The sequence below is a fragment of the Barbus barbus genome (genome assembly GCF_936440315.1).
Source record: "Barbus barbus genome assembly, chromosome: 3".
NCBI classification, from domain to species: domain Eukaryota; kingdom Metazoa; phylum Chordata; class Actinopteri; order Cypriniformes; family Cyprinidae; genus Barbus; species Barbus barbus.
This window is the reverse complement of record NC_136731.1, coordinates 20,152,387-20,165,332: the sequence shown is the minus strand read 5'-3', so window position 1 is coordinate 20,165,332 and position 12,946 is coordinate 20,152,387. Positions and strand designations below refer to the sequence as shown.

Below are 12,946 nucleotides of genomic sequence, written 5' to 3'. Positions count from 1 at the left end.
GGGCGGGGCATCTTTGACACTGCGCGCGGTTTTTGAAAGAAAATGGCGGAGCTTCAGACTGGAGAGATGGAGCTGTGAGTGTTTTTTTTTTTTACAACATGGGGAATATATGTACTAAATGTTTCCTGTTGACGTGATGATAATTTTTATATGAAGAACGTCCTTTAATAAAGCACAGCTTTTGGAATAGCGTTTAACGCGGCTGATGTTGTGAAACAGCTAAACTCGCCATATATGATTTTAATGGACAAATACAGATAACTGTTGTTTAAAATAAAATTGCATTATCGCTCTATTGGATGCACTAAACAAGGTTGTGAAATGTTGATGTAATGTACATGACCATTCAATCTCTCTCACAGGTTTGATGCGAGTAACATCAATGCCAGGGTAAATCTGTTTTCGGTTGTTTTTAAATGTACCTTTCAAACTTTTGGGATCAAGACTTTTAATTAGCACATTAAAATAATTTCTGAAGGATTATGTGACCGTGAAAACTGAAGTAATGGCTGCAAAATTTGAAAAAAATCACATTTTAAATTGTAATGATATTTAACAATATTAAGTTGTTTTTTTTACACAGACAAGGCTTAAACCTAGTCCCAGACTAAAATGTAAGTCTGAACTGTTTCAATTGAAAGAAACGTGCACTGATTGCTCTTAAAATATATAAATGCCTTTGTTTTGTCTCAAGAGGGACACTAGTAGTGTTTTTTTTTTTCCTAAGGCACGTTTATAAAAATGACTTAAATGTCCTAGTTGAATTAAGGCCTAATCCTGGTTTAGTCTAAGCCCTGTTTGTGAAACTGGGCCCTAGTGTTTTACTGTGATCAATTTAATGCAGCATCGGTGAGCATATTATTGATAATTTTTGAATGTGTAATTTAAAAGAGCATTATATCCAAAAATCATTATCATGCTTTGTGCCTGTTATTATATTTTGATTCTGGCTTTTTCTTTAGTTATGCTTTTAAACTGTCATTATGCTTTATTGCTGCTTCCAGTATCTTTAGTCATTCGACAAATGCATAGACAACCGCTGTGATGTCAACTAGGTCTCAGAAGTGTCTCATGGAGTCAAACGGCCTCGTGACAGTAGCCACATCTCAGGTCCTCCTCAGAAGTCACCACCTCCTGCAGCGATGCAGCATTTAGGAGAGGAGGAGCGGCTGGAGGACTTGAAGATGAGCTCTGTTGAGGACAGTATGAGGGAAAGTGTGACCGTTACTGCTCCAGAACGAAGCCCTCGCTCGCGGAGGAAATCCTGGAGGAGATCGTCCAGAGGCAGACGCTCTCTGCCGGCCTTCTCCTGCTCCTCACAGTGTGAGTGCCCAACCAAAGACACTTTCACCGGACGTCATGCTGGAATTGTTTATGACTGTGTTGATTTTCCCTTCTCTTTGTGCTTTTTAGCTCTGTGTGAAACCATCAGTCTGTCTTTACCTGATAATGAGAGGCTGGAGATGCTAATTAAAGCTGCTATGCAGGTCTTTAAAATGCATATTATTAAGGAAATTAAATTCAGCTTTGTCATTGTGACCATGAATCCACTTTCTCGCCTTTTCTACTTTCTAGTCTAACCATTTATTTTTCCTGATTGCATAGAGGACAGTGAAGAGGGCCAAAAATAGTCTGTACACTGTTCCTGGTGTTGATACGGAGACGCTCCAGACTCAAGGTAAGTCATGGTGTCCTGGTCGAGCCAGTCATTTAGATTTTTACTCGTCCTGCAAATATTTTCATTCCAGACAGGAATGATCTGTTTTTTAGCATATATTACGTGTTAAGTTTTCTTTACCATTTAGAGGTATAACTTTACTAAAATGTTTATCCTTTTAAATAAAGAATATTTGCAACAAGCTGGAAGCTACAGTTATAACACTACCGTTTAAAAATTTTGGGATTGGTAAGATTTAAAAAAAAAAAACTTTTTAAGGCCTCTTATGCTCACAAAGGCTGCATTTATTTGATTAAAAATAGTAATATTATGAAATATTATTACAATTTAAAATAACTGTTTTCTATTTAAATATATTTTAAAATGTAATTTATTCCTGTGATAGAAAAGCTGAATTTTCAGCATCGTTACTCCAGTCTTCAGTGTCACATTATCTCTCAGAAATCATTCTAATATGCTCATTTGCTGCTCAAGAAACATTTATTATTATTATCAATCTTGAAAACAGTTGTGCTACTGAATATATTTGTGGAAACTGATTTTGTTTTTCAGGATTCTTTGATGAACTGAAATTTGGAAAGAATAACATTTATTTAAAAATATATTAAAAATCTTGAAAAATCTTTAGTAACATTATAAATGTCTTTACATTCACTTTTGATCAATTGTAATGTATCCTTGCTGATTAAAAGCATTTCTTAAAAAAAAAAAAAAATATATATATATATATATATATATATATATATATATATATATATATATATATATATATATATATATAATTAATTATTTTAAATATTCAAGTTTTTAATCATTTAAAATATGTATGATCACTTTTTTAGTGTCATTTTCAACACATTCTTATAAAAAAAAGTCACAGAAAAGGCCCATATTTACTGAATGTTGTCCATAATAAAATTGTGTCTAGAACATTTTGTGATATTTATATGAATGCTATTTACTTCCAGTTGAATCTTTGCATGAAGAGTGGGACAGTCTGGCTAAAGACGTCAGAAGAGAAACTCAGAATTCACTTCCAACTGTTGAGAGGTCAGTCGGTTTTTCTGTGTTGATTACATTCATCATTAGTCCTTTGATCCTGAAGCACATTCCAGTTTACTACAGTTCTCTCTCTCTCTGTATGTGCAGTAACCCTGTAGTTAACATGAACACTGTGTGCATTCAAGAGGACATTAACAGGTAATTCTCTGCTCTCATCCACCTAAGACATTACCGTGAAAATCGAATTCATTTTATGACTGCGTTTGCCATGTACATCTGCCATGTTAATGGTCTTCATGCACTCGTGTAGGTTACAGGCTGAAAATATGTCATGGGAGTCACTACTGAACAAACATCGGAGCAAAGCTGACGAACTAGACAAGTGAGCACAACTACATAAGCACACATGGATACAGAAGGCTGCTCCGATTCATTCTCTTTGAAGTGTTGATTAGCAGTACATCTCTGTCCTGTTGCAGATGTGTGGAGCGGGGTGAAGAGAAGGGGGTGCCACTGGACCCATCATGCTTTGCAAAGTCCTCTCAGAGTCAGCTCATTCTGAACAAACCTGACTACAAGGCGGTACTCATGGGACAGCAAAAACTACTCAGAAACATGGAGTTAGTGGTGAGACCATGATGCTTTATTCTTTGGGACTCAACTACAGTATATATTCAGACCAGAGAGCCATAGAAATCAGTCAGGCAATTTTTATATTTGCCATAAATGTTGACATTTTTGCTATTAAATGCTATCTTTTCTTTACTATTTTATGGCAACTATATACCAGAGGGGCCCAAACATTTTACTACAAAGGGCCAAAAATAAAATTGAGGGCTGTGAGGAGAAAGTAAATTTTGCATTCTAATATAACTAGGTCAAGTCAAGTCTGCTTTATTGTCAATTCTTCCACATGTACGGCACATACATACAGAGAATTGAAATTGCGTTACTCTCAGACCCTTGGTGTAAACAGTTAACATTAAACACGTTCAAATACAGATAATACAGTTTAAACATATGTACATACAACTATACAGCTATACAAATGAGGATATTGTAGAAAAATAAAGAAATAGATAAAGTGGCATAAGGTGCATGGCAGAATAGATAGAGTGCAAACCAGTTAAATAAAAACAAAACTGTGCAGATATATGTGTAGTGCAAGAAGAGCTTGTCAGTAGGGAGAACAGTCCTTCTATCAGACCATCCGAAGAGGTAGTTTGCAGTCAATGCTGGATGAGGTAATGATCAGTCCAATGCTGCACAAGTGACAGGTGCTGGTCAAAGACGAATAAAGTTTTTTTTTTTTTTTTAAAGCATCAAAACAGTAGAAGTTAATACAGCTTTAGTTATGTTTTTTTGTACATTATAATGTGCCCTGTTTCATTTGATTTTTTTTCTGAGCAAAAAATGATGACAGTCATACATTTTTACCTTTATTCACCGAAGACAACTAAAATGTTATTGTGTAAAAACAGTTCATCTAACAAAAAGCTTCAAACCACGAGGTTTCACACATTTGTCACAAAGAAGATTTTAATCATTAAAAATATAATAAAATTTAGTATGTTCACTTATTCTTTTATATATTTTAATAAGCGCAGGTCAGAATAAGTATGTTGTTTCATTTTACATAAGTATATCTGTTACGCTGAACGAATATGGAACATTATTTCACTCATATTAGATTTAAACAAGTTATTTGAAACATTGTAAAGTAAACACTTTACTTGCATTTAATATGCTTTCTATGTAAATAGAAAAACTTTTGTAAGTTTAATTTGCAGACACCAAAATGTAACATCTCATCTTTGACCCAACTATATTAGATTTGATATAGGATTTAAATGAACCAGTTTTAAAAAATCAAATAAATAAAGCTACATTTAAATTAAAAAGGTAAGAAATGCTAAAGCAAAAAAAATGCATTAATGGCATGTTTTTATTACTATTTTCTTGGCAAATTAAAGGTCATCACGGCCACTTGGGGCTTTTCCTTTATTTACAGTACAAGCTTAATATATACTGTATATAACAAATATCCTAAACACAAATACTACTACTCTTTGGTGACATATTTTAACATTAACTATGTAGACACACACAAGTTAAATGACACAACTTTGTTTGTTAAATAAGTCACTGTTCCAGTCTGTTTTATTCAGTGAGTGAGCTCAAGACTGATTTTTGAGGTTTTTGGAAATTAAAAAAAAGATCTGGCTCATAAGTCTCATTTTGTGAATTAGACTACACTGGTCATGCCATGTATTTTGTGTTATTTCATGGTGCCCAGCCTTTCTTTCTTCATCACATTTTGAATATATTCTAACATAATGTCACTAAATAAAGTTTAGAGTTTTCAGAAATAAAAATGAACTAATTGTCAATGTGGAGTTTATAAACTAGAGAACTGGTTATATGTCATGTTCTTTCAAAAAGTAGTTTTGAGAGCTGCAGTTGTCTTTCTTCACAGATGGACTCGCAGTGTTGTATAATGAGGGAGCTGCTGTCTTTCCATGAGAAATCACAGCTGCTGCTAAAGGAGACCAGTGCCAGACTAGGTGAGATACTACCGTCCAAAAGTTTGGGATTATTACCTTTTTTTTTTTTTTTTTTTTTTTTTTTAATTAATACATTTGTTTTCAGCATTGGTGTATATATATATATATATATATATAAGGGATGTAACAGTATAAAAATTTCTTATCACGATTATAGTGACCAAAATTATCATGGTTATCAGTATTATCACGGTATTGTTAAAATGTGCTGGAGATGATCAAAAAGTACTGACACAATTTTTAAGTTTTATATTTAAAAATCAACAAACAACAAATAATGACTTTTTGTTTGCGTAATCACTAAAATAAAAGCATTACCAGTGATGGTCGGATTTTAAATGACAGCTTGACTGACAACAGTTAATTAGCATGTTCAAATAAATAATGTAAATGCTTTTGAAAAAGTTTCATAAAAAGGTAAACCTCACATTTCAGCCTTTAAAGAAAGAAAATGGTTGTCAAAATGATAATTGATTAATAAATGATTAAATGTATTTTATCTACTCCATAAATAATTCTAGATAACTTATCTGAATTGGTTAAATGTGTAGAATCCACAAAAGCTTGTTTTTCATCAAGCGGGCAATATTTACAGCAGGACATGCTGGTGGACAAAGCAGTATTGCGATTAAGAACACTTCTAGGTATTACATGAGCGAAGATTAAAACAAAATGTCATAGAATCGTTTCTGAAGACAGTCAGAACCTTCAGAGGTACATTCATATAATTAATTCATTCATATATTCATGTGTATAATTCCCATAGCACTCTTTTAAAACCTCCCAGCTTTTCTGCCCTATTTTCACTCAAAACGAAACTAGCCTACTCTGCATGCTGTGCGCACATGAGACTGTTAAAGTGCCCATATTATGCCGTTTCGAGCATTACCTTTCATGCAGTGTCATGTAGCTGTATGTGAACATAAACTTTCTGCAAAGTTGTGAAGCCGAAAGTGCACAATATATAAAGTTATTGTCTATCAAAAAAAAAGAGTCGGCTCGCAATCGCCTAAACGAGTCGTTAGGAATTCGAATCTTATTCTGTTACGGCTGTACATCACGAAGTAACGCATTTGAGTAGACCAATCACAAAGGACTGCGCCATCTGACCAATCACAGCAGCGAGGGCTCGCGGGAAGGAGGGGTTTAGAGAGATTGATTCTTTGAACTGCTTCGCACGAGTCGTTTAGGAATCATTTGGAAATGAGGTAAAATTAAAGCTATTTTTTGAGAAAACTAAAGTGTTTTTTGACCTTCGATGCATGTAAACCTGTTTTAGGAGACTCATAAAACAATATTAGCAACCTTAAAAATGGCATAATTGGGGCACTTTAAAACTGTGCTTTATGCTGGACAGTATTTATCGCAAGTTGTTCAAATCGCGGTGATCGAATACGGTTTTAATGATAATTAAAATATGAAATGGTAATACTAACGATGGGAAATTTTATCATCAAACCGGTAATCGTTACATCCCTAATAATATATATATATATATATATATATATATATATATATATACATTTTAAATTGAAATATAAGGCTTATTTTACATTGTAGTAATTTCACAATGTTACAGTTTTTATTTTGTATTAAATAAATGCAGTCGTCTTTCAAAAACATTTAAAAAATCGAATTGACAATTAAGTGCAAAACAACAACAAACGTGGTGTTTCAAAAATAGCACTACTTATGGTGTAAACTCACATGAAATACAGTTCAGTGGGAGCTGCCTTGATTGTGCCAGTTGGTTTTTATTTAGTCCAGTTTATTGAATTAAGCACTGGGTTTTTCTGTTTGTTTGTTTTTCTCACAGCTGCCAGGGCTGGATTTCAGAATCTCCTTTCATCTCCAGTCAGACAGCTGATAAAAGGACCCATATCTAGCGTTTCCTCCTAGTTTACAGTGCCGTAATGAATCCCATAGGATGCTGAGCTTCCACAGAGAAACGCTATGATCTGATAGGACCATTTCGGTTATGCATTATTACTTTTTACGCTATCATTTCTACATTCTGTTGTATCAAAATACATGTCCTTTTTATATTAACCAATAATTTGGATAAAAAGTATCTAAATTCATACTAAATGTTCTAGATTTAGTAAGAGGGAAAGGTTCAGAATGTGTACATGAAGCTCAAAGATGGACACTAGGTGGCAGACTAGATATTCACCTAGTAATTCAAAGCGCTACTTTAACCGGTGTAGTTTTGTATTGGGTTTTGTTTTTCACAATTTTACAGATTTCTGAATATAATTAAATGCCTTGACATTTGCTTCACACTTTTTTTTTTTTTTTTTTTTTTTTTTTTTTGGTCACGTAAAAAAGAAAGATTTCATTCAGTTTTTAGCACCCAAATGCTTTTAAACGGTCTTTAAATGGTCCTGTATGTCTAATGGACTAAGAATGATATTCATTCATCTATCACTGGATTTTTTTCCTTCTGCCTGAATGGAAAAATTGAATAAACGCTGGTGTCTTGTTTCCAGGACAAACATCACAAGCTTGCCAGTATGTCTACGCTTTAAGTCATCATTATTAGCTTAAAGAAAAGACACTGGCCTTTGGGCTTTAGTCATGAGCTCTTTGAGGGCCGTTTAGCCATCTATTATGTTTGTTCGTGTACGTCCCGTGACCCCTTCCACCACACTTCCAGCCCTTGTTCTCTATTCACCAACACACAGGGATGCTGAGCAAGAAACAGGCTTAGAAGATTTTCCCAGTGATTTCTCCACTTCACATCCTCTCTGTTTATATCACATTTCCATGCCCACAAGACTAAACACGACCTGCTCTGAACTCCCATGGCATAATAATAGCATCTGTGTTTGAATAAAGCAGCGTTTGCTTTCAATACTATGTCCACTGTGATCTAAGAAATTGAAGACAGACGTTTTAACAATCCCAAAAGAAAATCTTTAACCGTTTCGACCTCAAGATCTGGAAAACGAGGTAATATTTCTCTCCTTTCTCTCCTGAAGCTGATTAGACTTGGCTTGTATTTAGTTTTCTCTGTTAATGTAGGGATGGAGGTGGTGTAGCAGGAGAGTGAGGTTAAGCATTAGAAGCACTGGGATCGATTCTTATTTAGATGAAAATGAGGCTCAGCGCTTGTGGGTCGAGGGTGCATCTGCCTCAAACAGATTTAAGAAGAATACCTATTCACAGTCAAGAGGGGGAAAACTATTCTCATGGTGGCAAATACTTTTAAATTAAATGTCAATTGACCAAGATTAATGTATGCATGCCATGTAGTAGTTGGCCACTCTCAAAAATAAATGTTCTTTATTGGCATCATGAAGAACCTTTAACATCCTTGGAACCTTTTCTTCAGACAAAATGTTCTTTATCATGGAAAAAGGTTGTTTAGATTAGATTATTAAAATATTCTTCAAATTAAGAAAAAATGGAACCCAAAATAATGGTTCCATGTCATCAACTGCAAAAAAAAAAACAACCTTTGGAACATTGTGTATGGAGTAAAAATCAGATGGTCTTTTTGTTGCTGGGCATATTAAAGGAGTAGTTCACCAAGTAGTTCATTTCAGGTCATCCAAGAAAGATGTAGAGGAGTTTGTTTCTGGATAAATTAAACTTTTCATCACTTGCGCACCAATGGATCCTCTGCAATGAATGGGTGCCATCAGAATAAGAGTCCAAACAGCTGATAAAAACTTCATAAGTAATCCACATGACTCCAGTCCATCTAATGTCTTGAGAAGTGAAAAGCTGTGTGTTTGCAATAACAAATCCATCAAGACATTTGGGGCTACAATACGAGTCTTCGATCCATTTTGGGGTGTACCGTTCCTTTAAATCATTCTCAAAGTTTAAGTTCGTGCAATACACAGAATAGAATCTTCATTATTAAGAAAAACGTGTGTGTATGTAGTGCCCTCCAAAATTGCTCTGTTGGACATTTACAAATATGATTAAAAGATGAATATGAGGCAAAACTACAGAATGTCACATTTTATTATTGGGTGATTCAACACATAGATGTTTTACCAGCTAAGAAGTTCAGCACTTGTAGAGTTTCATCCCTCTATCTGATGTGAGCATAAGTATTGGAACCGTTGCCTCACAGGTCTTTCTAAGTGATCAGCTGTGTCCTGTTGCATTAATTCTTCAGATATTAAAAGCAGGGAATGTGTCGTATCAGTTATATCCATTACTTCTGTATTCTGAATCTTGCATTCGATGATGACACACAAACCAGGATGAAGACGAGGGAGCTGACTTTGAGAGAAAAGCAAGCAATTTGGATGCTAAAAGAAAAGAGGAAGTCACTTAGAGCTATAGCAAAAACAAAGGGCATGGAGAAATCAAGAGTTTGGAAACCACCAGCAACCAACAACGACCTGATCGGCTGAGAAAACAACATGTAGTTGATGACAGACAAATCATAAAAGCTGTGAAAATGAACCCTAAAATATGTGTCTGTAAAATCACCAACAACTTCCAGAAAGCTGCACTGTAAAAAATCCAACTTTCGAAAAGTTCTACTAACCAATGTAAAAAAGTAGCCTGAACAAAGAATTTTTAGTAGAAGTCAGTTTAATTCTTTGTGTGAGCTGAACAAAAATACTCTAAGCATGTCGCTAGCAAAAGTTGTTTTGTTTACCTTACTTAGATACTCAAGTATTTGTTGTAAGTATTCACAACATATCCAAATGTTCTCCCAACTTTTCAAATTGAGTCATCTGAACAAACAATTTTACATTGAACAACATTGCACAAGTTCCCAGCATGCATTGCAGCTTGAAAACATTTTATGTAAATTATTACTAAAATATTATCATTGTTTTACATTTTACTGGCTTAATTTATGCTCCTGCTGCTGTTCTCACTGTCAGTTAGCTGTCATGTGGATTAGAATTCATATTTTACTGATTTAAAATTTGTTGATCCTTCTCATTGCAACTTGTTAATTACATTTGTCTATTAACATAAATGTTTGCCTTTAGTTTTAAGAGACAAATGCTACCCATATTATGTAGAAAGCTTTGAAAATAAACATTTATCTAAAAGAAAGAGAATTGTTAAAAAAAAGATTAGCATTGCTAAATGCTAAAACATCTTTGGTTGCTCTAACAGATCTTTTAACACTCAGTAAACTGACTTTTATTCATTAGATGAACTAAAGTTTTTAAGTTGTCGGTTGCTAGTTGAGTTAACTTAAAAGTTGAATGTGATAGGTTGCCTTATTTTTGTGAGTTAGGTCAACTTTTATCTATCTACTGTCCTCAGGAGACTTTGACACAGAATTACAGATGCTGGAGACCAAGAGTCTGGTGATGTCTATGGGTCACAGACTCACTGCTGTGATTGTGCGCAAGGGGTCTGCAACTAAATAATAGCTTTTAATCTTTTATATCTGCCTTATGTTCAACTGTCCCAATACTTATGCTCACATCAATGAGTGGGATGAACTCTAAAAGTGCTGTTCTTTTTATTTGGTAAAACATATGTGTTGAAAAGCTAATAATAAAATGTGACATTCTATGTGTGTATGTGTGTTTATACATACATATATATATATATATATATATATATAATATTTGTGGTTCATTTTACCACGGAGCCACAGGACTGCTTTGTCCATCGTCTAGGAAATGAGAGGAGAAATATGGAAAAAATATAGATTTACAGTTACTCGAAATCTCACTGTGTGAAAGCAACACTGATAACGAGTTCAGGTTACAGTTTGTTCTCTAATGTTCTCATTCTCACTTCAGATTGATTAGTGTTAGATTGTAGCCGAGAGACGTGCTACGCGTCAGCATAAACCAGGACCACTTTTGTCCCATTCCTCTCTCTGTGCACACATCATCAAACTCCCATTGAAATGCTCCAGGCTGAGTCTCTCCCTTCCACATATTCCAGCACCCATTCATTTGAGAAGCCTGTCTTTTCTCTCTGAGTGATGAACTACCCCAAAACGTCTACGTTTGCAAAAACAATTGGGACCACTTATTTTTAATCTGAACTGTCCGTGCACTTGGAAAAAGACATTGATTTAAATAAGTGATGTTATACTTAGTCATTTATATGGACAAAACATTAAAATAATATGTATAATAATATTTTTGTTAGGTAATTAAGGTCAATTTTACTTTGTAATCAGGTGAATACTCTGGAGCTTTTATGAACATATATATTATAAACCTTTTGTTAATAATCTGTTTTCTTATGTATAAAGCTATGGATTATTTTTTTTTCCCATGCAGAATAGATATCTTGTACAGTAATGTGCACACTATGCTGTTATGTCATATTTTAAAGGTATAGTTCACCAAATATTTTTAAAATTCCACTCATCCTCATGTTGTACCAAACCTGTATGACTTTTGTTCTTCTGCAGGACATGAAGACAAGCTCTGTGTTTTTTTCTTCCCATATAATAGACGTTATTGGTAACCAAAACTGTTTTGTTATTAACATTCTTCAAAATATCTCCCTTTGTGTTTCACGTAAAGTAATTTCTGGTCCTGTGGCCCAGTGGTATACATAATATGTATAAATGTAAAATGTAGTAAAGACATCAAATGTCTAATTAATTTTTCTGTGGCACACGAAAGAAGATTGGTTGAAGGATGTTGTTAAAACAGTTTAGGTTCCCATTGACAGTGCATGGACCAAAAAGAGACAGTTCTCAAAATATTTTCTTTGTCCTTTGCAGAAGAAAGTCTGTCATACAGGTTTGTATTAACATGAGGTGGGTATATGCTGACCGAAGTTTAATTTTTGCGTGAGCTTTTTCTTTAAGAGCAAAACTAAATTTTTATATGCCTGTAAATGACCAGCTGAATATTCAAAACAGCTTCTCTGCTAAGTATTATAATGTACATTACACCAGCAGCTCGCAGTTTACCCAAAGAGGAAACATAGCACTATTGAATGATGGTTTCACAACCATTCAGGTAGACTTGATTTGCATTTTCTAGGTAGGCCTGTTTAATTTGAATAATAGAATATTTTGTAAAAATGTTGCTAACAGAAATAGTTTTTGGTCACAAGAGTTTATTGTGCTTCGTAAATTACAAAAACCTCCACTGATTATAGAATCTGGACACCCTTCCATAAACGTACCATGGTTTTACTACAGTAACATTGCAATTACAAGCAGGCGTGTTGAAGGTCCATTCTTAAATAACACATAAGGGGAGTGCGTGAGTGAATCCATTCCCAATAGTAATGCCAGTTTCTAAATACCACCGCTTGTGTATCAGTTACACTGACCAAAGCACAGCAGTGAGGAGTCATTCATTGTTTTACTTCTGGTCACCAAGGTTTTACTTGTACTAATGCCTCAGTGCAGCTATGGTTACTATTCAAAAGCCCCTTCCACGAAGAGCCTGCACGCGATGCGTTTGAAAGAGACCCGCGAGTTTTTATTGTGTGTTTTTTTTAACTGTAACTGACTGTCTTTTTTTAAAAACAACATTAATACAACATGCAAATATAGAGGTGAACATTGTTTTTAAATATTATCAATTACAATCATAATAGCATCAGGAACAAACCGTAAAAATGGAAAGAAAAACTTACAAGGGAATAACTTACAAGAAATGTCCAAAAGAAAATTATTTAAAAATTCTATACATCCTTTTCGCCTTTTTTTTAATCATTATTATTTCTTAGATGTTCAATGTAAGTTAATGCTTGAGACGCGCAAGTTGTTTACAAACGTAACGTACGT

At 34.2% G+C, this 12,946-nt stretch overlaps 1 protein-coding gene across 5 annotated transcripts; it reads left to right on the top strand.

The window, feature by feature from the left end:
• LOC306845773 (kinetochore-associated protein DSN1 homolog) lies at positions 1-9,196 on the top strand. 5 transcript variants are annotated; one of them, XM_079378754.1, is made up of 12 exons: positions 26-74; positions 363-390; positions 584-614; positions 1,056-1,323; positions 1,414-1,487; positions 1,606-1,678; positions 2,647-2,728; positions 2,828-2,878; positions 2,991-3,062; positions 3,160-3,307; positions 5,157-5,244; positions 7,061-8,096. In XM_079378754.1, exons 4-12 carry the CDS (start codon positions 1,143-1,145, stop codon positions 7,141-7,143), a joined length of 852 nt encoding a protein of 283 aa, XP_079234880.1. In that variant the 5' UTR covers positions 26-74; positions 363-390; positions 584-614; positions 1,056-1,142; the 3' UTR covers positions 7,144-8,096. The 5 variants fall into 5 exon arrangements, with proteins under 5 accessions (XP_079234877.1, XP_079234876.1, XP_079234879.1 ...); XM_079378751.1 differs by lacking the exon at positions 584-614 and having other exon boundaries at positions 1-74; positions 7,061-9,196; XM_079378750.1 differs by lacking the exon at positions 584-614 and having other exon boundaries at positions 1-74; positions 3,136-3,307.
• The last annotated feature ends 3,750 nt before the right edge of the window (positions 9,197-12,946 follow it).